General features: G+C 46.6%; 1 protein-coding gene across 2 annotated transcripts in view; it reads right to left on the bottom strand.

The window, feature by feature from the left end:
• The window catches only part of ARHGEF3 (Rho guanine nucleotide exchange factor 3), a 296463-nt gene that overhangs the window by 210528 nt on the left and 60157 nt on the right, over positions 1-25778 (bottom strand). For both annotated transcript variants that reach the window (XM_020970560.2, XM_020970561.2), the window contains one exon: positions 2511-2577. In XM_020970560.2, the coding sequence (XP_020826219.1) occupies positions 2511-2577 (67 nt within the window). The remainder of the gene's footprint in view (positions 1-2510; positions 2578-25778) is intronic.

The raw sequence follows: 25778 nt of genomic DNA on the forward strand, positions 1-25778 counted from the left end.
GGGGGCACCGAGGAGGCAGCCAGCATGGTGAAGGGCCCTGGGTCACTGTCATATGAAGACCCAGCTAAGGAATGAGGGGCGTTTGGGCTGAAGAAGACGAGGTCCCAGGGAGTCAGGCTTCCCAGAGATGAGGCTGGCTGTGCCTGGCCCGGGGGCAGGGGTGAGGGGCGGAGCTCAGAGAGCTCGGTATAGGCTCCTCCCAAAAGGGGATGGGCCCCTTGGAGTGGCAGGGGGCTTCCCCTCGCTGCAGGCCTTCACCTGGGCTATCACTTGTCAGGATACAGTCTGTATAGAGAGGGGGGATGTTTCCTTTCATCGACGGGCTGGAATGTGTAACTGCTGAGGTCTTCCCAACTCTCAAATTCTGCGATTCTGTGATTCCCGAAAGGAGGCTCCAGCATATCGGGTTATTCTCCATAGAAGGCGTATGGGAAGCCCTGGATAAGGACCTCCCAGGATGCAAAGGTATGGGTAGATGGCCAACTACACCAGCTGGGGAAGACCCCACCTCAAGGAGATCGAGGGTCTAGAGAATTGTCGTTCAGTCACGTCCAACTCCTTGTGACCCCATTGGGGGTCTTCTTGGCAAAGACGTTGCAATGCTTTGTCATTTTCTTCTCCAGCTCATTTTACAGATGAGGAAACAGAGGCACACAGGGTTAAATGACTTGCCCAAGGTCAAACAGCTAGTAAGTGCCTGAGGCCAGAATTTGAACTCAGGGAGATGAATCCTCCTGATGCTAGACCTGACACTCTATGGACTGTGCCCCCCAGCTGCCCTGAATTACTGAAGGATAATTAAGAAGAATTATCACGAGATCACAGAACTAGGGACCTTGGTCATCATCCATTCCAGCCCTCTCCTTTAACAGATAAGGCAACTGAGGCCCACGGAAGTAAAAGTGGCTTGCCCAAAGTCCGACAGAGCTGGGATTTGAACTGAGGACCTATGACTCCAAGCGAGGGCTCATCCCACTGCACCACACTGCCCCTCAATGGTGAGGACACAATATCTAGGATATTGTGAAGGTGGAATACTTCAATCCCAAGCCAATCGTTCAAGCCACTGTGCCTTGTTAGGGGCCTCCTTTGAGTCAGCCCCGTGATTATGATTCACCGCTCATCACAGCCCAGTTTCCTCAAAGAGAGAAGGAAGCCCGCCATGTGTCTGAAACTTCTCGTGCCTCTCCATCCCCAAATCCGGCTAGGACACGCTGAAAGGAGAGGAAACCATAGCAAGAGGCTGGCTTGCTGGGCTTTGGGAGGAGGCTAGATCCCCATCCCTGGAGGGATTCCAGCGGAGGACGCACGGCCACTGGTCGGGGATGTGCCTCCCATCCAGGCTGGACTCCTGAATGAGAGTTTAGAGCCAGAAAGGACATCAGAAGACACTACTTAGGGCCCAACGCATCTGAAAAGCTTGTCCGAGGTACCAGGTACCAGGATAACTTGAGTCAGGTCCCTGAGGCCTCTCGCAACTCTACAAGGCGAGAGGACCCAGCGCTGGACGGCTTCTTTAACCACACCCCCATAATATTTAGTAATGTTACTTATACTCCCCTTACACATTAATTAAGGAAATAAACTAACTCAAGGTGAGGAAAGCCAGTTGCAATATCATTAAAAATGGAAAATGTGCATGTGCCCCAGGACTTCTTAAGGCTCCAAATCACAAAATGAACCCAAGCACCTGGACCTTTTCATTCTCAAGGGTACTTTTGTGACCTCATGAACTGATGTCAGAGCTGACTGATACCAAGCATGAGGCACAGAGCCACCTCTGACCCGGGCAAAGAACCATGGCTGGTACAAGGCAGTGCTGGTCCTAGACCTGAGGTCTCTGGACCCGGGGCAAAGCAGGAGAAAGAATGACCGATTTGGCACTGGAGGACCCAGGTTCAAATCTCACCACTGGTGCTTACAACCTATGTAAATGTGGGCTTGTCACTCAAGTCTTTTCAAACCTCAGTTTCCCCCTCTGTAAAATGAGAAATTTTTTTCATATTTTAATAACTGTTTTTTGGTATCATTGGCTTCCTTTATAATCTTGTGTATTTTATTTTATTTTATGCATTTAAAAACATGGTTCTGAGTAGGGGTTCACCAGTCTGCCAAGGGTAGTCTAGGGGACACTAAAGAAATTAAGAATTTCTTTTAATTTAAGAAAACATAAGAGACCAGCTAATCCAACGCTTTCATTTTACAGATGAGGAAAATGAGGCCCAAAAAAATGACCCGTCAGTCACAGGCAGGAAGTGTCAGAGCAGGATTTGCATCTGGTTCCTCTGACTTAGATCAAATACCTTTTACATTCTGACCACACTTGGCTGCCTCACCAGGCCTCGTGCACACCCACATTTTAGCAGTTGAAAAGCACAGAATTCCAGCCAGTGGAGGCTGTTCTCACTCATTACTGCTCCCCGCCCCCAAAGTGTCCCCTTCAGATCCCACCCCCCACCCCCCAGCATCCTGAAGGCAGGCGTGACCCATGGGGTTCTGAAATCACTTACCCCTCTGAAATTCCAGCCTTTAGGGGAGGGAAACATGGAAAAGTTGTTCTGCCGCTGTCGTTTGGGCCTAGAAGAGGAGAAAAGAGAAGGGGTTGACTGATTTTCCTCTCCATATGTCACCTTCCCCAGGTGGAGTTTCTCTAAGGGAGGAGATGCATCCTTGGGGGGACACAAGTCAATTGGGTGGGTTAGCTTTCCTATAGCTCTGGCTCAAGAATGCCTGCCCAGCTCTTCCCTCCCTTCTGCACTCACGCACACTCTCTCTCTCTCTCTTTGACTCTCTTTCAGATTATCTCTCTTTCTCTCTCTGTCTCTTTGTCTCTATCTCTCTGTCTCTGTCTCTCTCTCCCTGTCCACCAAGAAGGAAAGCCAGAAACTTGATGAGAAGAGTCAATACCTTCACAAGGAGCCCAGGCTCAAGATAATGACCCCGATGGAGACAGAGAGGGTGCAATGGGTTCCTGATCTCTCCTCTCCTCTCCTCTCTCTTTCTCTCTCTGCATCTGTCTCTCACACACACCACTCTATATTCCCCAATGCACCCAATCACCTGATGTTTACTCCTTCCGGCTCAGCCCCAGCCTCTCCAGTGGCAGCCTCATCCATACCTCACACTTCATGCCTGCTGGGGCCCCAGGGAAGATGAGGAGAGGGGCCTTGGTTAGGGCACTCGTCACTAGGTCTTTCATGGCATCACTCAGAGGTTTCTCAGCCTGCACAATCCACCTTCTCCATCTGTTGGGGGCTCCAAACACCCCCACCTCCCTTCCCACTGAACGAAGCCGCTCCACCTCCAATGAGGAAGGTCTGGCACTGGTGATATAAGCCAAACACCTGTGCCCTCTGCAGTATACAATCATCCAGGTGCTCCCAAGCCATTCTCTGTGAAGTTATTCATACTATAAATACACTACATGAGCTTTCTGGTGAAATGAGTTGAAATTAAGCCAATCTTAACTTGTGAATACCTGTGGTATAGTGGATGGGGTGCTGGATGGAAGACTCAGGTTCAAACCCTGCCTCAGACACTGATTAGACAGGTGACTCTGATAGCAAGTCTCTTAACTGCCATGGGCCTTGGTTATCATGTCTGTAAAGTCAATGGCCTTTAAGGTTCCTTTCAACTCAAAAGTCAATGATTCTGTCCCTACTCAATCTCTCTAAGCCCAGAATTCCTCTTATGAGAATCACTCAGAGTCCGGTGTTATTTGCCATAGAAGAGGATTTGAAATAAAATAATCACACGAGGCCCTGAATGAGGAATTAGTTACTGAATCAATCGATCAATGAATAAGCAATTATAATGCCCACAAAGTCCCAGGCACGGTGCTATACATGCATGTGTGTAGCACAGTGTAATGTATATATATAATACACATGTCTATTTTATACTGTGCCATGCCGCACATAATAAAGAATATGATATATAATAAAATATATAAAGAAAACCCTATTTTCAAAGAGCTTATAATGACAAATTTGCATAGCACTTCAATAACAATGGTAATAAATAACAGCAAACATTCCCTTAGTGTTTTAAGATTTACAAAGCAGTTTACAGATGTGATCTCATTTGACCCTCACAACAACCCTGGGAAGTAGGTGCTATTATTATCATCATCGTCATTATTATTATACCCATTTAACAGATGAGGAAACTGAGGCAGAGTGACTTGTCCTGAGTCACACAGCTAGGGAGCGTCTGAGGAAGAATGGGAACTCGGGTTTTCTTGACTCCAAGAAAAAACTCACCTTATATTCACAATGCCACTTTCAGAGCGGCAGAGTATCTTTCCTACCTTATCTCATGTGAGCATGGGATCATGTATTTGAAGTTGGAACTTGGAGACCATCAAGTACTCATTCCTTCATTTTATGGTTTAGAAAACTGAGTCCTACGGAGTTAAACTGACTGGACCAAAATGACAGGGGGCGTAAGTGGCAAAAACCGAATTTGAACACAGACCCTTTAACTGCAAATCCACTGCTCTTGGCCTCTCTACAAAGCTACCTCATACCACCATTATGAGGCAATCACTGCAGGCATTATTATCCCCCTTTTGCAGATGAAGAAACTGAGGGTCCAAGAGGTTAAGTGGTCACATAGCTGGTGACTGTCAGAAGCTAGATATGAAGGCATCAATTCTCTCCAGTTTCTAGGTCCAATGCTCTAACCACTGCCCCACACCGCCTCCTTAAAATTAACAAAAGATCTTTGTTAAATCCTAGTGCTGGTAACAAAAGGCCTGCTTCCCAGGGAGAGTGAGACTGTTAAGTCTTTCATTCATTTCCTGCCCTACAAATGGAGGTGACTCACCCAAAGTAAGGGCAGGATGGCCATGTGTTTTCTTTCTGCTCTGTTTGCTGTATCTCATTCACACAAACATACACACACTTCCCAGTTACACAACTCTATCTCAATAACATCTCCAGGCGAGTAAGGAACGTATGGAGGATGTACTCAATTTAATATCACAAAGGAACAGGTGAGCTGAATTCCACTGAAAAGAAAACAAAATGAATACATCTATCTAGGCTAAGAGAAGTTGAACGGGGGAAAGAAAATCTCTGTATCAAACTTCTTGGACAAAAGTTTGGTAACCAAGACATAGAGACAAGCAACAGAAATGTGTAAGACCAAAAGGCATTCCCCAACGAAGAAATGGTCAAAGGATATGAACGGGCAAATAATCCTCAAAAGAAGAATTGTAAGTCAATAACAACCACATGAAAGAATGCTCCAAAGCACTGAAAAGAAGAGAAATGAAAATCAAAACAACCCTGAGGTTTCCCTTCACACTCAGCTAACTGGCCAAGACTGACAAAGATGGAAAATAGTCAGTGTGGGAGAGACGGAAGAAAGACAGGCGCACTAATGCATTGTTGGTGGAAATCCATGGGGAATTATACAAATAAAATGCCCAGAGATGTCGACCCAGAGATTCCACTGCCAAGGACATGCCCCAAGGACAACCATGTTAAAGAAGAAAGCCTTCATATAAACTAATATTTACAGCAGGATTTTTCTGTGGCTGCAAATAACTAGAAACAAAGTTGGTGCCCAGTGATTGGGAAATGGCTAAACCAATGAGGGCACATGAACGTAATGGGAATTCACTGTTCTGTAGAGAAAGACAAATGCGATGAACAGAAAGATTCATAGCAACGAATGCAGAGGGAAGTAGGCAGAACCAGGAAGACAGGAGACATAAGGGCGACTCCAATGAAAATGGAAAAGGACAATGACTACCAAACAATGGAAAACAAATGTTGCAAAAGGACAAGGAACGCACTGCCTCTAAAGAGTGATTTGGGGGAAACCTGCCCTTCCCCCATTCCTTTGCAGAGGTCAAGGAGGAGAGAGAATATTGTAAATCCCATCTCATACTTTTTGATGTATTGATGGATTTTTGCTGCCCTTTTTTGTTTTCTTCCTCTTTTTCTTTTTAATTCTTTCAGGGAAGGGAAGGGAAAGGAAGGAAAAGGAAGGCAAGGGAAGAGAAGGGAAAGGAAAGGAAGGAGAGGGAAGGGAAAGGAAGGGGAGGGAAGGGAAAGGAAGAGAAGGGATGGGAAGGGGAAGGGATGGGCTACAGGGGGAAATTTAGGCTGTGTAGAATCAAAAAATATTAATGAAATGTATTTTTCTTTAAAAAAAACATGTTTCTCCTAGAACTCCCTCCCTTCTTTGCAGATGTGGGGTACTATCAGTGTGGAACATTTAATACATTAAACTTTCTACCCCCACTCCTTTTAAAAAAATTCTTTGTTACACATGGTGGCTCTCCGGAGGAGGGCGGGATCTATTTGGAAATGGAGAGGACATAGAAATAAAAGACAATAATGAAATCTTTTTTGCAGAAAATAAATGGGTCAGGAAAGTTTTCTCCCTAATAGTGTTTTCGTGTCAATATTACTTCCAGGCCTCTCAAGATGTTATGAACCTGGTTTTGCTGTGTTTTGTTTTCGCTTGTGAAGTGTTTCTCCATTTGCATATTTCAGTAAGGTAAGGTGCACAGGAACTTTGTATCCAAAAAAACTGCCTATGAAGTACAAATGAAAACCCCAAGGAATCCCCACTGAAATCAGTGCAGGCCTGCATTTGAGAGAAAGCAGGGCCCCCACCCTGACCACAGGATACGGTTTCTTCCTTCTTTAGCAGGTCCATAAATTTATCAGGGCCCTGAACCCTAAGCAATCCAGTAGGGCCATTCCTTGGACAAAGGATTAATCATGTCAGGATTAATCATTAATCATGCCTGTTACCAGCCTGTAACTCTTGGCAACTTCAAATTATTCCACACCACAAGGCCAGAGGCCAGGAAAACGGAGACCAAGAAATCTCATGACTAATTTTCAACATTTTTTCCTTGTGGATGTATCACCAGCACCTTCCAATCCTGTTGTCCACACTAGCTTACATTGAGCTCATATCCATTCTACAGATTCTCAACAGGCTCCAATCGGTTTTTCTCTCTCCTTCTGAGGTCCTGATGGAGGGCTGCAGCTGGTAAAAGCCATCTTGCTAAGAGACATTAATACAGTTCCATAAACAGTAGCCCACTCACTCCTCAACACTGGTAGCTATGACTGATATCTGACAAGTCCTGTTACACACCAAGAAGAAGGAGTGTTAGTTCTAAGATGTATTTCTTCTTTGTCCTAAATTCAGCATGAGAGACAGTACAGTGGAATAGACGAAAAGCTGGCCTCGAAAGCCTGGATTTCAGTCCTGTCTCTGACTGGCTGTGAGACACTCAGTAAGTCATTTAACTATGGGCAATTCTCTAAGACTACAAGGAAGTGTTGTTTTGGTTTTCATTTTTACTCCCCCCCCCCAATTAATAAGCATTTTTTTCTCCCTCCTATCAACTGAAGAAAAAAGCAAAACAAACCCCTTGTAACATGTAGGGGCAGTCAAGATAAACCAATTTCCACATGTGATATGTTCTGCATCCTGAGACCATCACCTCTCTGACAGGGGGAAAGGTTACTTGCTTCCTCACTGGGCCTCGGGAATCATGACTGGTCACTGAATTGACCTGAGATCTTGAGTCTTGTCGAAAATTGTTAACGGCAGAGATGGATGCTGTCCTGCACTGATGAAGAGAGTTTTACCGTCCATGGAGTTTTCTTGGCAAAGATACTGGAGTGGTTTGCCATTTCCTTCTCCAGCGGATTAAGGCAAACAGAGGTTAAGTGACTTGTCCAGGGACACACAGCTAGTGAGTGTCTGAGGCCGCATTTGAACTCAGGTCTTCCTGACTCCAGGCCCAGCACTCTATCCACTGAGCCTATCCACAGTTGTCTGAAGTCATAGAGACTGAGGGATAAATCATTATAGAGAGAATGATGCTTGGCTCATATAGCCATTCACCATATTCTAAGCATAGATTTCCTCTTCTGCACATTTTAAACACGTTGGTGATTTTAAGTTTCCTGTAATCAACCCCTCCATTCTGCAAACAAGTCAACATGATCTTCACACTGAAAGATTTCAGATGAGGACCCTTAGCTTCCAGTCCCCAGAGATGGCTATTTGCTGCTGCTGGAACCACTGACTGCAAGTCAGACATTTCTAAAGCTCCTAGTGTGTGTCAGGCCATGTGGGCTAGGTGCTGAGGCTACAGAGACAGGAATGACTCCGACCTTGATTTTAATGATGAGCCGGGGAGAGCAGCCAAGTCCTCAAACTAATATGATACAAGAGATCTAGGCATCAGCATTGAAAGGGACCTCCCAAGACAACTCATCTAGTCCTCTCATTTTATAGATAACACAAGAGGTGAGAAAGTGCTGAGCTGATCCAAATCCAGCCCCCTCTCCTTTCTGAGGGCATTTCTAGTCATCTACTTCTCCCAGTTCTGACATTCTCAGTGCCATAGCCTGGGGCAAGTCACTTAACCCAAGTCAAGCCTCGGCCCCCACCTGAGGCAGGGGAGTAGGTGAGGCCCCAGGAACTTGGGTGAATCTAGGTACTGCAGGCCAGAAATCAGAATAAGTAAAACACCACTGAGACGGTATTTAAACTTAACAGGCAAGCTGGCCAAAGACACATCTAAATTTTAATAAGTATCTTCCTACCCCTCCCACTGAGCAGAAGGAGAAAGCCAGATGTCAGGTCTTCTGAAAAACACAAAATGTTCACAAATGGCAAAGAAAAAGACCACCAAGAAGGAAGCATGTCTACAATCATTTAAATCATGTGAGAAATCCCACTAACATGATACCTAACTTCCTGCAATACACACAAATTGGCACAGAAGTCAGGATGCCCTGATTTTTTTTTTAATTTCTAAGATTCAGGATAAAAAAAAAACATGCATTTTAGAAGCTTTAAAATACTGTTTCTGGTGATGCTACATGGTTGTGAATCAGAGACCACCACAATCTCTGAGGAATCAAAATGGTGGGTGACCCCATTGGCAACAGAGAGAAGCATGGCGGGGATAAATGGGCCACTGCTTAATGCCAGGGAGGAAGCAGCATGAAACGTATCATCCAGGAAATGCATGATTGTAAAGGAAGGGGGCCCACCGGGGATCAAGGCTAAGAGATGACAGCTGGAGAGCATGAATGATGATGGCATTGGGTGAAAGCTCTAGAGAGGGAGAGGGGGAGAGAGAGGGGAAAAGGAAGAGGGAGAAGGGGAGGGGGACAGACAGAGAGAAACAGAGAGAGAGAAGGAGGGGGAGGGGAAGAGGAAAAGGGAAAGGAGGAGAGGGGGATAGGGGAAAACGGAAGGGGGAGAGGGGAGAGAGAGAGAAGGAGGGAGAAGAGAGGGGGGAGGAGGGAAGGGAAAAGGGAAGGGGGAGGGGGAGAGAGAGAGAAGAGGGAGGAGAAGAAAGGAGAGAGAGGGGGGAGAGAGGGGGAGGGGAGAGAAGAGAAGAGGAGTGGTGAAGTGGGGGAGAGAGATAAAGAAGAGTGGGAAGGGAAGAGAAAGAGGTGGAGAGGGGGATAGGGAAAAAGGGAAGGGGGACGGGGGAGAGACAGAGAGAGAGAGAGAGAGAGAGAGAGAGAGAGAGAGAGAGAGAGAGAGAGAGAGAGAGAGAGAGGAACAGACAGAGAAAGGAACAGACAGAGAGGGAGAGGGAGAAAGACAGAGGGGGGGAAAGAGAGAGGAGGGAGAGAGAGAGGGCAAAAGAGAGAGAGAGAGAGAGAGAGAGAGAGAGAGAGAGGCCATAAACCAGACTTGCACCGGATAAGAAGGTATAGATGGGTTGTGATTTAAGCCACTGTCAGTAATAACCACAGAAATGAGATTGCAAGCTCATTAAGGTACTGAAAAAAAGCCTGCTTGGTACAGTGGAAAGGGCATAGGAAATGAAATCAGAGGATCTGGGCTCTGCTACTTCTTGGCTGTGTGACCTTGGGCAAACCACTTAAACTCTCTATGCCTCAGTTTCTTTATCTGTAAAATGGAAAGATTGGACTCTATGACCACTAAAATCCCTTCCAGCTCTAAAACTACGAACATATAGTTCTAATTAATAATAGCCAATGTTTCTATAATACCTACTACGTGCCAAGCACTTTAAAAATATTATCCCATCTGATCTTCATAACAACTCTGGGAGTTAGGTGCTTTTATAACCCCCATTTTACAGTTGAGGAAACTGAGGCCAGCAGAGGTTAAGTGACTTGCCCAGGATCATACAGCTAGGATGTGCCCAGTCTTCCCGACTCCAGGCCCAGTGCTCAATCTACTGTGCCACCTAGTTGCCCTATTTCATTGAATTAGACTTTTATTGAATTATTGAAGGAGACATCCTGAGGGAATTAAGTAAATTCTCTAATTTATATACAGATCCAGAAAATACAGGATCTATTCATCCCAATGATAATAACATTTATTTTTGCAGTGCTTCATACAACATCACTGAATGTTTAAATTCAAGTTCAGAGGAGCCTTAGAGACCATATAGTCTTAATTCTGCCTCTAACTCTCACCCCACTAGACCACCTGTCCCACTGGTGCCACCACCCCAGTCCTATAAGGCAGGCAGTGTAAGTGTGTAGGCCGCCATTTTGGAAATGAGCCAACCAAGGCTCCAAGAAATGAAGACATTTGTCCGAGGTCGCACAGTGCTCACAAGTGGCAAAGCCGGGATTGGAACCAAGGTCTCCTGACTTCTTCAGTCCCAGTCTGTGACATCTGTTCCACCAGGAGGCACATCAGAAAGACCCTTTTTCTCCATCTCGGAAAGGACCCTAAATGCAACTTCCAAAATGGTGCCTGAGTGAGGATTGACAGGATGCCCAAGCCTGCTGCTTCTGCTGCCAAAGTGGAGGCTTAACAAGCTTCCTGAGCTAACTCTGGGTGTGGTCCTGCTGGGAAACCTCTCCTCCTCTCTTCCTTCTCCTTCTTTTGCCATGGCTTCCTTCCTCAGGCACAGAGCGGAGTGCAATTACAGAACTCTTAAACAAACGCCATGACTCTACTGCACAGGAATCATAGCACCACCAACTCTCTGGAAGGTGAAGGGAGCCTGGGCACTACCTTGTCCAATCCCCTCACAGCTGAGAGGCAGGAACGCTTGGGCCCAGTGATCTGGTGATCTGGCCCACAACTCGTTAAGACCAAAGTCAGGTCTAGAACCCACGTCTCCAAATTCCCCATGGGGAACTGACTCTCTCGCCATGCTCTATGCCTAGCTAGTTCTCACGATTCAAAAAGCCAGGCTGCCATATTGGTGAGAGTTTTCTAAACTGGTTCTCATGTGGTTTATAGGACCAGAAGTTTAGAACGGGAAGGGACCTCAGAGGCCATCTGCTCCAACATCTTTGGTTACAGACGAAGAAACTGAGGCCCGAGGTTAAATAATAGCTACCATTTACATAGCACTTCAAGGTTTACAAATATGCCATTTAATTTTCTTAATAACCCTGTTAGGTCATTATTATCCCCATTTTACAGATGAGGAAACTGAGGCAGACAGCAATTAAGTGACTGCCCAGGGCCACTCAGCTAGGAAATTTCTGAGACAGGATTTGAACTCAGGTCTTCCTCACTCCAAGTCCAGTGTACTAACCACTGACAGATTGTAAAGTGACACCAGGGAGATTTGAATGAGGTCTTTGGACTCTGGGTCCAGAGCGCTAACAATTGTTCCACACTGTCACTGGGGAGAAGGAAAACTTTCAGTTGCTTTCTTTGTTGCAAAGGAAATATTATCAGGATTTATCAAGGAATAAATAGGAGCAGGTCTGTTAACTGTGGCTGGCTGGGCTGGGCAGGAGTAGGTTTGTCCATTGTCAATGGCCAGCCTGGTCTTTGCACAGGTGACCCAGAGTCTCTTGCCAACGGCTTCTCAGAACTGCAGAGGGCCTCAAATGCCCTTCTAGGAACAGGGTCCTATGACTTCATTGGTCTAGGGAACTCCCAGGTGAGGAAACTCCCTCCACCAAGACAGATCAACACCTTCCCTGACATGGACAGTCTCAGTGTTACCTAGAACAGAGAGTTTAAGGGACTGGCCCAGGGTCATAAAGCCAGGATGTGGCAGACGCCCAAGACAAGCATTTACCAGTTATGGGACCCTGGGCCCTGAGAAGAGGGCTAGAAGGGAACTGGGCGGCCTTCTAAATGAACACCCTCATTTCACAGATGAGGAACTGAGGACATGAGAAGGGCTTGGCCCGGGTCACTCAGGTAGTAAGTTGCAAACTGGGGGCCCTCCCGGAAAACAGTGCATTGTGGGCATCTGCATGTGCCTCCTCCTAGGAGCAGTGTGGCTAAGAAGGGAGGCCTGGGAGAGGACTTTGGACTTGTAGCCTGAGGCCCTGGCCCAGGGCGCATGCTCATATACCTGCTGATTAACTGACTGAGCCAGAGCTGGCCTGCAAGTGAGGAAGACCCGAGTTCGAGTCCTGACATGAGTACCCTGCCTCTCTCTAGGGTTGGAGAGCTCTTCAGTCCATGGACAGGAGCTTGCAGGTTAGGACTGTTTGGTGACCTCCATAAAACGTGCTGTTCACAAGCTTTTAAGGGTCTGTGTCACAAACTGGTGATGGTGAGCTCTCTGGGCCACAAAGAGGCTTGCAGGTCAGTTCTCCAGGATACTCTGAGGTTCCAATGTGTAGCACGTGGCCTCACAAGGAGGACAGGGAGCTGGGTTCAAGTCCTGCTCCTGGCCCAGACTGTCTGTGTGACCCAGGTATCTTTCCCTAGTTATTCAAAGCTTTTCCTGCCAACCAAGTGCTAGTAACAAAGCGGTCCTTCCTCCTGAAAGCTAATAATCACACACATTTCTAAGATACTTTCAGGTCAGCAAAGTGCTCTACAAATATTATCTCATTTGACCTTCGCAACAACAAACAAAGGAGGTGATATTACTGTCCCCATTTTACAGATGAAGAAATTGAGGTGGACAAAGGTGAACCGACTTGCCCAGGATCACACAACCAGTAAGTGTCAGAGACTGGATTTGAACTCAGAACTTCCTAACTCCAAGCCCAGTGTTCTATGCACTGCCCGTCCAACTGCCTCCACTATGTGCTTGAGAAATGGCAAACAAAACAAAAACACCTCGATGTCCTCGAATGGACGAGTGCAGGCCATTCCTTAAACCGCCCCCATCCCTGACACGGACAGCTAGGCCAAGGGCCAGAGCCAGCTACCGTTTTCATAAGCTTGCCTGAATACTGCAAAAGCTTTTCACCGCGGCTGGTTGCCGGGCCGGGCTCCTGCGGGGGAACGGGTCTCACATCCGAGTTGCCATAGCAGTCTCCATGGTAACCGCTAAAAGCAGCCTTCAAAAGCCCATTCAAACAAATGTTCCCCCTCCATGCAGCCCCATTCAGAGCTATCAATTCTCCAGGCTAAAGCGTCCCCATCCCCTGCACCTGTTGCTGGACTCCTCGGTCCCATTCTAACAATATTCTGCACACGTGGACCGGCTGGAGGAGGCGTGTAGGATGAGAACTGCGGGGCTAGTCAGTCAGCTGGACACACCAACCGCTCCCCACCTGCCACAAGCATGGCTCAGCGTCTCAGATCGGGGCGAGCACCCACCTGCCTGCAATTTTCCTTCCAGGAAAACAAAGCCCAGGAGAGTTCTCGCCAGGTCTTTAAAAGAAAAAAGCAATAGCTTTATCTAAAGGGAAATTGACTGTTTATGACTCATCTACCTTTACTGGATGAAAATGTTCCCTGGCTACAAGGGCGAGCTGACATCCAAGACCCACGGGAACCTCGGGGAGGTTTACAAAGAAGCCAGATTAAAAGTATGCCCTGCGGCTGGGGAAGCAGAAGTCCCTTGGTGACTTCAAGGCAAGGCTGGCTGAGAGTCACAGCACATGCCCGTGGGGAAGACGGAAAATTCCATCCAGTTCCTGGCTACCCACCCTGGGCGCCTCCAATAATTCGAAGCGTGACCCTGCATCTGCCTGGGAGGACTATTTGCAAACAGCTTTATCATCAAAGACGTTGGAATTGAGTTCAACCTAATAATCATCTAACATCCAGATTCTTAACCTGGAGTCCACGTGTAGATTTCAGAGTCTGTGAACTTGGATGGGAACAAAATACACCATACTTTGATATAATCGGTTTTCTTTACCTTCCCTTGTGTTTTGTGTGATGTATTTAAAAACACGGTTCTGTGATGGGCTTCGACAGACAATCAAAGAGCTTCTGGAGACCCGAAAAGGCTAAGCTCTCCTGATGTAAAGAAGACCTGGGTCTGAATCTGGGTGTGGCCCTAGGGGAAGTCACGACTCAGGTGCAACTCAGTTCCATATAGCACTTAGGATACACACACAGTCTAAGAGGGTGTGTGTGTGTGTGTGTGTGTGTGTGTGTGTGTGTGTGTGTGCTGCCAACAACGTCAAAAGCAGCTTATCCAGGTTATACATCACTACTCTTAACAGCACCAGAGGGGGGGAGAATGGGGGGGGGGGATTGGGGGAGAATGCACTGTCAAGAGTTGATTCTTAATATGAGTTGCCACAAAATATATTTTAATCCATTTGTTACTTATCTATTCTAAATGTTTACTTTTTAGGGTCATACAATATACATTTAAGAGGGACAAAAAAAGAATTGTGTCTGAAATCATGAGCTTTCGCTAAGTACAGGTGTTTTTAAAGTGTATACTAAATTTAAGACAATAGTAACAAAACTGTGCTTCTCGTCTGGTTAAGTCACTTACATCCCTGGGTCTCAGTTTGAGGAGGTTGGACCAGAAGACCCACCATTTGCCTTTTGGTCATGACCCTTTGGTGGCCTGGAGGTAATACAGTGGCCAAAGCTCTGGGCCTGGAGTCAGGAAGACCAGAGTTCAAAGCCAGCCTCAAACACTTACTACTTGACCCTGTCACTTACACTATTTGCCTCAGTTTCCTCATCTATAAAATGGGGATAGTAACAACACCTACATCCCAGGGTTATGATAAGGATCAAACTAGATAATATTTTTAAGTGCTTAGCACAGTGCCTGGCACATAGTAGGGGCTTAATAAATGCTTGTTCCCTTACCTTCTGAAATTTATTTAAATCTGTTTTTTAAAAACATTGTATTGATTCACTTTTATTTGGGGGAGGTTTCTTCAGTAAATTTTTATTAATATCTTTCATTCCCACATCACCTAAATCTCCCCTTGTATTCTTCCCTTTTCCCCTCCAGAGCTATCTCACAGAGCAATGATTCTGATTTATTTTGTTATTTTGCAACAAATTTTTATGGATCTTTTGTTTCTAAATCGGCTCAGCTTCTCCCTGAATTCCTCTCCCAGAGAATAATTCCATGTAGTAAAGATCTGATTTGATTTATTTTTCATAACGCAGACCCGAAGTAGTGGACTGACTTTATCTTCATTCTATGGATGAGAAAACTAAGGCATGAGGAAGTTAAGTCATCAGTGCCAGGTGTGGGCTCCTGTTCTCTTCCCCCTAATATGAACAGCGGTCAGCTCAGCACCCGCAAGCAGAAACAGGCAGCACAGGAAGCACTGGTCACTGAAGAAAACGCCGTATTTGTGGCGCGGACGAAGATGAGCCTCTCCCACTGGGTGGGCAAGAGGTAGATCTTTATGGAACGATTCTCACAAGGCGGTGCTTCTCAGTGGGGCCCAGGGACCCCCACGGATCTCCAAAATGTTTTCAGGGGCCCACGAGGTCAAAATCATTTTCGTAATAATAGAAAGACATTTAACTTTTTAATATGGAAAATATTATATATAACTCACATAGGTACAGCCGGGTGGTACAGTGGATAGAGCACTGGCCTTGCAGTCAGGAAGACTCATCTCCCTGAGTTCAAGTCTGGACTCAGACATTTACTAGCTGTATGACCTTGGACGAGTCACTTAACCCTGTTTGCCTCCGTTTCCTCATCTTCACGAGCTGGAGAAGGAAACGGCAAACAACTTCCGTATCTCTGCCAAGAAAACCCTAAATGAGGCCACGAAGAGTCAGACACGCCTGCAAGAACTCAACGACAACAACCCCCATAAACAACAGCTCCTTGAAAGGGGTCCTCAAAAAATTTTAAGAGTATAAAGGGGTCCTGAGATAAAAAGAAAACAGTTTGAGGAGCCCAGAATCTCAGCCTTAGAAGGCATATCAAAGGTCAGCTAGTTCAATCTGAACCCTGATGAGAATTCCCCTCTACAATACCCCCAACAAACAGTCACCCAGCCAGTTAACTTAATCGGGTCTCAGTTTCCTTCTTTGTAAAAGAAGTTCCCTTAAAGGTCCCTGACAGCTCTAGATCGATGCTCCCCAGAAATGGATAATAATTCAACAATAATAAAGGGGCAGCTATATGGTAGAGTGGATAAAGTTCTGGATCTGGAGTTAGGAAGAACTGAGTTCAAATCCAGCTCAGATACTGACTAGCTGTGGGACCCTGACAAGTGAGTCACTTAATCTCTGTCAGCCTCAGTTTTCTCATCTTTAAATAGGGATGATAATAATAGCACTCACCTTCAGGCCTGATATGATCAGATGAGCCAATACTTATAAATAAAGCGCTCGGAAGACCTTAAACTACCACACAAATATTAGCTATTGTTCATATTAGTACAGTATTATCCCTTTTCCATCCATTCTCCCTTTCTTCCATGCCCAGCACAGGGAAGGATGGCCTGAAAATGCAGCATAACCATTTAAAAAGCTTGACTGAAGGTCTACTGACTAGCTCAGAAATTCATGCTGGCGTTGGTGCAGTATTTATTTTACTTTTGGTCACCCACTGTTTCAGCCCCAGAGACCCCAAGTTTCTCCTGCATATTCACATAAAGGATCTTTAGTGGACATTCCCCACTAGGGTGCCAGAGGGACTGCCATGAGGCTTATCTCCACTTATGCCTCAACAGCCAGACATTTGATTATTTACAGCATAAAATAAAAGAACAGATTCTCCTCAAACACAAGGCTCTTGGAACACCCACAAGCACCCTGGGTCAGGCTCCTCAGTGACTGGAAGGCTGGGTCAGACTTGTCAACAGGATATGCCCAGAACAAGCCTGACTTCTGGGAAGAGCTAATAGAAGACACCCCCAACCCGCACCCAACTCCTTGGTACAGGCAGAGCCAGTGGTCTGCTACCCTGCAGATTTTTAAACTTTCTTTTTCTTCCTTTTTTTCTTTAAGGACCATTATTTGTTTCACGGGATGGCTTTCTGGGAGTAGGAAGAAGAACACTGGAAGAAATGTTGGTGATATAAAAAAGCAGATGATGGCAATAAAAACATTTTTTAAAAAGTTAATAGGATTGCTAGAACTACCCCTAGTTGCTTCAGTTAATTTTCCATTGTCACTGCCCAGGGACCAGAAAGAGGAAAGAATTTCTCTTCTAAAGACCAGAGGCTAGTGGGTCTTTTTGGACTCAGCTCTGGGAGTGAACCAACTCTCACTCAGGACACAGCAGGACAGGATGCTCAGAGGTCAGTCAGATACACATGCAATCCTATGCCTTTCACATCAACAAAAATTAAGCACCTGCTGTGTGCAATGCTCACCAACAAAAACATGACACCAGATCGTCTTCTCCAAAAATTCCCAATCCAACCGGTAGTGAAAGACAAAGGCAGACAAAGTAAAGGAGAAGCTCAACAATCGTGCTTTGGGAGCACTAAAGAGGAAGGATCAATTAGTGGAGCAACAAGCATTTATTAAGCACCTACTATGTACTAGGCACTGGGAATACAAAGAGCCAGAGAAACTGAGAAGTAGAGATGAGGACAGAGTTCCCCCGAGGCACCAAGGAGGCCAGTGAGCCTCTCTTGCAGTTTGCTTGCTGCGTCCCAAGATCAGAAAGGTAGGACAGGGCAGGTGGTGAAAGGTTTCAGTGCCTCACAGAGGAGTCCCTATGTGATCCCAGAGGGAATGTAACAGAGAATCACTGGCGTTTACAGAGTAGGGGATGACACAGTAAAATCGACATTTCTGGGAAAAGCCCTTGGCAATGGAGGCAGGGAGGCCAATAAAGATGCTACAGCAATGGTCCAGGGGAGAGGAGAGGAGGGCCTGCACCAGGGGGGTGCAGAGGAGGGAGCTTGGGGAGAGAGCCATGGAAGTCTTCCCAAGGGAGGGGAAACCTGAGCTTTGGATAGAGGAAGGGGGGGTGTGGGAAGAGGCCATTAGAGACACAAAGGATGGGAATGAGCAAAGGCAGGATGGCTGGAGAGAACCAGGTGAAAAGGGAGAAAGTCCAATATGGCTCCCCCCACCCCCTCCACCCCCCACCCCCGCTCCTTGAGGGCAGGAAATGTCTGCTTGGCACCTAGGAAGCACCTAGTGAGTGCTTTCGCATTCACTCATTCATTCCCTTACAAATCCAATCACACTCCTGGCGAGGATCCTGAGGCTGGGCTGCCCTCAGCAGTTTGCCTGGTAGGACAGGGAGACAGACATCACCATGGCTGCTGAGGAGGGACCATCCTTTTCCTTCATTAGACTAATTCTGTACCCCTGCCTAGGGTCTACCCCCAGGGAGGATGGCATCTGACCTGGAGACCCTCAGTGGTTCTTGGATCATTTTTTTCTATAATGAAGTCCATGGGAAATCTATGCTCAGTCTGAGCTCATGGACTCCTGTCCACAACAGAATGGTCTGAAACCTTCTTTTATCTGGGAGCAGACCTAAGAACAGGGAGAAACAACAGGACTGCAACAGCATCAAATGAGATAATATTTATCAAGTGCTTAGCACAGTGTCTAGTACACAGTGGGCACTTAATAAATGTTTATTCATTGACTGATTGTTTCTTCACCTGTAAAATGGGGACAATAACAGCCATCTTACTCCAGGGTTGTTGTCATGATAAAATGTGATCATATAGGTAAAGTGCTTTGTAAACCTCAGAGCACGACAGAAATCCTAGTTATTGTTATTGTCGTCGTTGTTATTGGATTCAGCAGCTAGGGGTGTATGTGATTGCAGTTACACATAGCTGATATGAATGTGAAATGATCTCTTTGGTGCCAAATTACAGGGAGAAAGCTAGCTGGGAAGTCATGAAGACCCAGGTCCTGCCTGGGACCCATGCTGGCTGAGTGACCCTGGGTGAGTCACTTGACTTCTTGATAATGTTTCAGAGGAGGTCCCAATCTGGACTGCCAGAGGAACTTGCTACATTCACTGATGAAATCCAAGGTTCAGTTCAGAAGAAAATCTAACCTTTGTGATGTTCTGATTTAAACACAGATAACAACCCAGTGATCTGCCAGCTCTGTGTTAGAGAAATATAACTAATAAAACCAAGAGGGAAGAATTCTTATCTGAAAAGCCAGGACCAACCTAATTAAACTCCAGAAGCTCAGCACTGGAGAGTAGGAGGGGACCTCAGCAGCCACCCCACCCAGGCCAACCCATACACAAAAAGAATCCCCACCTTGACCTGCCCAACCTACTCCATGCATCCAAAAATCCCAGCCAGGAAATTCTTTCATCAAATAGAAAAACACAGACACCAATTTTCCCTCTGATTTTTATGAAGTCTAGAATGTTGATGGCTTTCAGAGAAAGGATAACATTGTGCCTATGTATTTGGCTATTTAAGCTGGGGGAGGGGGAGGAAAACAAGGCATGTGAGCTTGGCCCCGGACAGTGGAAAACCACAATTCACACCCCCGTGTTCCATGTTATAACCGATACTGTAGCCACTGTTATCGGTGGTCATCAGAGAAAAAGCAACATCTGCCCTTGACCCCAAGTGGCAGGGGCTCTATTTATCCTGGAAATGCACAACTGAGGGGGCCGTGGGCTTCTCTGGAGTAGTGAGAAGGTCCAGTACCAGCCAATGAGATTAGCTTACCCAACAAAAGAGCATCAAGGGAAGACAAAGAGAATGAGCATTTATTAAGCACCTACTACATACCAAATACACAAAAGTGCTGAGTACTTTACAAATATTATCTCATTACAAATACTATTTCCCAAGGCACATATGAGAGCGAATTAAATTAGAATCATTCTCTGCCTGCCAGTACATCCTGACGCCACCGGTCTTCTTCGAAAACAAAGGACAAACAACACAAAGAGGAGATGAAATTCCCCAGAGCATAGTTTTAACCACACCACCACCCTCCTCCAAAATCTTCCATGGCTCACCGCTGCTTTAGCCAATCAAGACCCGACTTCTGGGCCTCGCTCTGACAGACTTTCCTAACCCCATTTCATAGAGGGGGAAACTGAGGCTTGGAGAGATTGTGTCTTGTCTGGCGAGTAAAAGTCTGAGGAAGGACTGGACAACCGAGGCATCTGGCCAGAACCCCTCGTTTTACAATTGGGGAAACTGAGGCCCAAGGGAAGTGGGAACTGACGGAGGTGAGGTCTGACCCCCACATCTCCAACTCCAGAGCCAAGCACCCTCCCTGCAAGCCTTAACGTAAACTGTTATAATGATGAATTGCATAAGCTCCAATTGGCCTTGAGCTGAGGGTCCCCTGAAAAAGGCTAAGAAAGATCATGAAAAATAATTTATTTTGCCCATATCCAGCATGCACCCTGGTACTAAATTCATCAAGGATCTCTTCAGTTGGAAGAAAAAAAGAAACCTCTGTTCCCTGGGTCCCTGAATTATATTCAACCAACTGCAAATAGTTTATTTAACAGATAACGTTTCTATCACTGGAGTCTATGAGGGAATGATTCACTGGCACAGTTAGTGAAACGCCAAGAGAAGCCAGAGGTAGTTCAGTGAACATGACAGCCCCACTAGAGTTCTCAGTGCCTTGGACCCTATCACCCAGACACAACAAGGCCACAGATTTACCTTAATACACATGGCACCAAGCCACAGACAACAGCCTTGGGCCTGACTGAGTCCCAAGCTATCTTACTCTTAGCCATATCTAGCTTCTCCACTTCCTACACCAAAGTTCCAGTCATTTCATGATAGAATGGAACCAAAGCTTGGAGTCAGGAAGCCTGACTTCTAGGCCTGGCTCCGTCAATAACTAGTGTTCTGACCTTGGATAGCCTTTCGCTTCATTTCTCCGAATCTCGGGTTTCTGGTTTACAAAATGGCAGCACAGGTACCAATCCTTCCCTGCCTACCTCACACAGTCTGAGGACCCAAGAAGAGTATGGATGTGGAGTTAACAGCATCCATTAAGCGCCTACTGCATGAAAGTTCTTTATAGGAGGAGATACTCAAAAACATTTGAGATACTCAAATATTCAAATGAGCCAGTGACCTCACCATTCAGAAGTTGCCTCCAAGGATGCAGGTCACAATCTATGCTTGTCCATCACCTCCTGTATGCTCCACACAGAGGGTCTACCCAATGTGAAATAGAAGACAGCAAAGTAAAAATGTGGGCATGATTATCTTATATGAAAATAACAGTTCATGCTAATGCATATAGGTAACATTTTGGCTCACTTCAATGTAACAAACATCTATTAAGTACCTACTGTATGTGCCAGGCACATACACAAGGAAAAAAGATGAATCATCCCTTTCTTCAAGGAATTTATGTTCTACCAGATAGAAATAATACACAGATAAATAAAAATAAAAGATATACAAAATAAATAAATTGAGATGTGCTGCTGTTGTTCAGTCCGTATCTGACTCTTCATGACCCCATTCGGGGTTTTCTTGGCAGAGATACTGCAGTGGTTTGCTTTCCCTTTTCTGACTCATTTTACAAATGAGGAAACTGAGGCAAACAGGGTTAAGTGACCGGCTCAGGGTCACACAGCTAGTGAGTGTCAGAGGCCAAATTTGAATTCAGTTCTTCCTGACTCACTTCTGCTTCCGGGAGCCAAGATGGCGAAGTATAAAGGTAGTCACTCTCACCCTCCCCCATCAACCTCTGAAAACCCAGGAAATATCACCCCCAAAAAATACCCTGGAACAGCTGAACTAGAAGAAAGATGGGGAGCAGCAGTAGAGCTGTCCAGCAAACGGGTCTCCCAATGCCTCAGCAAAAGTAAGGGAAGCAGCACTACAAAGGGCCCCAGGTGGATAAGCACCCTGCAGCACTCACCTGAAAAGAGCCGAAGAAAGCAACCTGGAGTCTTCCTAAAGTCCCAGCCTTGCTGATTCCAGCCCAACACCAGGTAAGCTGTCAGAACCCTACAGCCTCCAACTGTCAACCAGGAGGAGATCCTGAAGCCCAGGCGGTAGAGCACGCAAACACCAACACCTGGACCTCCAAGTGCCTCAGTGAGGATGGGGAAACTGGTGGAAACCAGCTCAGAAAACCACCAGGTGCCTCAGCACTCTACTGCAAAGGAATCTCCCAGTGCATTAGCAGAAACGAGGGAGGCAGCACTGCAAGGGGCCCCAGGCAGATGAACACCCTGCAGCAGCCATCTAAAAGGAGCTGAAGAACGCTAAAGGAAAGGAAAAGCAGGCAACCTAGAACTGCCTGAAAGTTCCAGCCTTGCTGATTCCAGCCCAACACGAGGTAAGCTGCCAGAAACCTACAGCCTCCAATCGCCAACATGACAGGCCCCCAGCACACAAAGCCAGTGACCAAGACCTAGGCTCCCAACACAAGAAGCTTGGGTCAGTGCCCTCTGCTCCCCAGCAGGAGAGCTCAATCTCTTTAAAGGCCAGGAAATAAAGAAACACCATGAGTAAAAAGAAACGTACCATAGATTCATATTATGAGAAGAGTGGAGATCAAGACAGTTCTTCCTGACTCCATGCTGGGCACTCTATCCACTGTGCCACCTGAGAGATGACATGGGTACTAACAGTAGGTGGGGTGTGGGGTAGGCATCCGGAAAAGCCTTGAAGGGAGCCAGGGGCTGTGAGAAGCGACGGCAAAGAGGGAGGTATTCTAGTCCAGTCATGGGGTAACCAGACAAGTGGAGAGGAGGGGAAGAATGCAACCAAGTGAAAGGACAGCTCCCAGTCTCCTCTATGACGTGAATACAGGAGGTGAAGGTGCTGGTTTCATTGGGTTCCCACGGGTAACAAGACGTCTGTTCATCTCTACTTGAAGTGCTCAGGACAAGCAAGGCATGACCACAGAGACAGAGGGACTGGTTTGTCTTTTTCCTCCGTATCCTCAGTGCCTGGCACATAGTAGGTCCTTAATTAATGTTTCTTGACCGTTTGGTTAGGTGCCAACATCTGTAGCAGGAGAGTAAAAAAAAACTCAAAAAGAACTTGGAGAAATCTTCCAGAGCAAGGCTGGGCATCACAGATTCAGAGGGCAACTAGTCCACCAGGCCCTCATTTTACAGATGAGGAAACTGAGGCCCGGAGAGGCTAAGTGCTTTGCCCAAGATCACACAGGTGTTCACACAGACTGGGATCGGAACCCACACCCTGGATTCCAAATTCAGCCTAGCCTTATACCAGCAATTTCCCCTCAGAAACACAGTGCCCCGACGCACATCCACAGAGAGACACACAGAAGATGCGCACACGGTGGAGAACAAGACATACACAGACTCACCACATCGCAAAGAGGGAAACTGACAGGAAACAAGATAACCATGATGGGTTCGTGCAGACGGCGCTTCCTCCGTGCAGCCAGCACACAGTCAGCCTACAAACATTTATTAGGTGCCTACTGCATGCCAGTCACGGTGCTAAACACCAGGAATGCTAGGAAAGGGGAGCTCGCGGTCCAGTGAGGACAGAACAAGCAGGAAAGAAGATTAAAGAGAGAATGCTGCTCTCGACAAACACGTGGCAGAGCAGAGCAGACGGCAAACAGAAATTGAACCGTACTGTGAAATGAAAAATTCACCTGCAAAGAAATGAGGCGATGGCCTGAGGCAGTTCCTCGGTCCCCTCTACCCCACTAAGGCAGACATCAACAAAATCTGCCTTTTAGCATCTTGCCTCCTGGTGACACTAAGAAATCCTCCCCCATCTTCCTTCCCCCATCCTCACTTTCCCCATCCACCCTTCCCCCATTCTCCCCTCTCCCATCCTCCCCTCCCCCATTTTCCTTTCCCCCATTCTGCCCTCTCCCATTCTCCCCTCCCCCATCTTCCTTCCCCATCCTCCCTTCCCCCATCCTCCCCTCTCCCATTTTCCTTTCCCCCATCCTCCCCTCCCCCATTTCCCTTTCCCCCATTCTGCCCTCTCCCATCCTCTCCTCCCCCATCCTCCCCTCCCCCATCTTCCTTTCCCCTATCCTCCCCTCCCCCATTTTCCTTTCCCCTGTCCTCCCCTCCTTGCCAAGCCCTGTTCTCAAGGGAAGGCTCAGATAACATTTCTTTCTTAGCGTGAATTTAAGTCAATGAGCCACCTATTTCAGCAGAATTTCTATTTCCAGGCTTTTTTCCCTCATTGTGAAATTGTAAAAGGGAATAAACTGATCTCCTGTTAAAGGAATTTCAAACACGGCAGACTAGGGAGGGAGACATCGGGGTTGGGGGGGTACACTGTGTTCCTCGTCCTCACACAAACTTCATTTATGTCAGGACCATCACCCTGTGCGGTGCATTGTTAAGTTGTATGTGTGCATGTGTGTGTGCATGCATGTGCATGTATACATGTATGTGTGTGTATATGTATGTATATGCACACGTCTGTGTGGGTGCATATGTATGGTGTGCATGCACATGCGTTCGCACACCTCTTTCTTTTTTATGTCTGGAAAGGAAGAGAGGCTTCCCTTTCAAAATCAATAATGCTCATTTGCTTCTGGATTTTAGAAAAATGTCGCCATAAGCAAAATGCTACCCTCATAAGTAAATAACAATAATAATAATAACTAACATTTACCCAGCACTTTCAGGTCTACAAAGGCTTTACAAGTGTCCTCTCATTTTATCCTCATACAACCACCTTGGGAGGTAGATATTATTATCTATACTTTACAGTTGAGGAAACTGAGGCAAACAGAAGTTAAATGACTTGCCCAGGGTCACACAGCTAGTAAACATCTGAGGCCTGATTTGAACTCGGGTCTTCCTGACTGCAGGTCTGGTTCTCTAACCACTGTACCACTTAGCTGCCTTAGATACTTCCGTGGATCTGTATGCCCCCACACAAGTTTATCATTTCCCACAGTTCAAATCCCAACATAGCCACACCTCATCTTGGGTGATGAGTTTCATAAATTGTCAGCCACAGATTAACTGGGTAAATTGTGAAGGCTACATGGAAATGGGGAGAGACCCCCGAAGGCAGGAAGAACACTTGGGTGATTTTGGACAAAAACTCATGAGATCTTAAGGCTGTGACAAAGATGGTGGTGGCAATGGCGTAGGACCATCAACTGAGAATGGGAAGGAAATTCAAGGCCACCCAGCCCAACCCCTTCCTTTTACCAATAGGCATATCCATAGAAGCCCTTTGAGTGCTCACAGCCCCACAAATTTAGGGTCAGAGTTGGGGTTAGGCCTATACAGGCAGTAAATGAGAGGGGCAGGATTTGCACTCAGGTCCTCTGGCTCCAGAGCTAGTCGTCAGTCTGTCCAATGGGCCACTGCAGCATCCACAAGGGATGCCTCAAAGTAAAAACTGCCAGGACGTGGCTGATAACGAGATGGAGGGGTGAGAGGAGGGGAGCACCCAAAGGGCCCCAAGCCTATCCCAAAGGGCAGTAGGAGCCACAGAAAGTTATGTCAGAAGGAGAAGCCGGCCTGGGACAGAGGGCAGGGCGTTGTCGGGTTTTAAAGAAGACAACTTTGAGTGGCTAGTGGAGATACTGCAGACATGTCTCCAAGGACACTGGAAAAGTTGAACCAGAGCTAGAGAGCGGTCTGGGCTGGAAAAAGACTTGGGAACCATCCTCAGAGAGGTGAGTGCAGACATTACATAAGTAGACGAGATCATGAGAGAGAGAGAGGAAAGGGCCTTCAGGGAGAAGGATGGGAAGAAGGAGGAAGAGAAAAGAGG

Source organism: Phascolarctos cinereus, unplaced genomic scaffold (genome assembly GCF_003287225.1).
Source record: "Phascolarctos cinereus isolate Bilbo 61053 unplaced genomic scaffold, phaCin_HiC Scaffold_4;HRSCAF=312, whole genome shotgun sequence".
NCBI classification, from domain to species: domain Eukaryota; kingdom Metazoa; phylum Chordata; class Mammalia; order Diprotodontia; family Phascolarctidae; genus Phascolarctos; species Phascolarctos cinereus.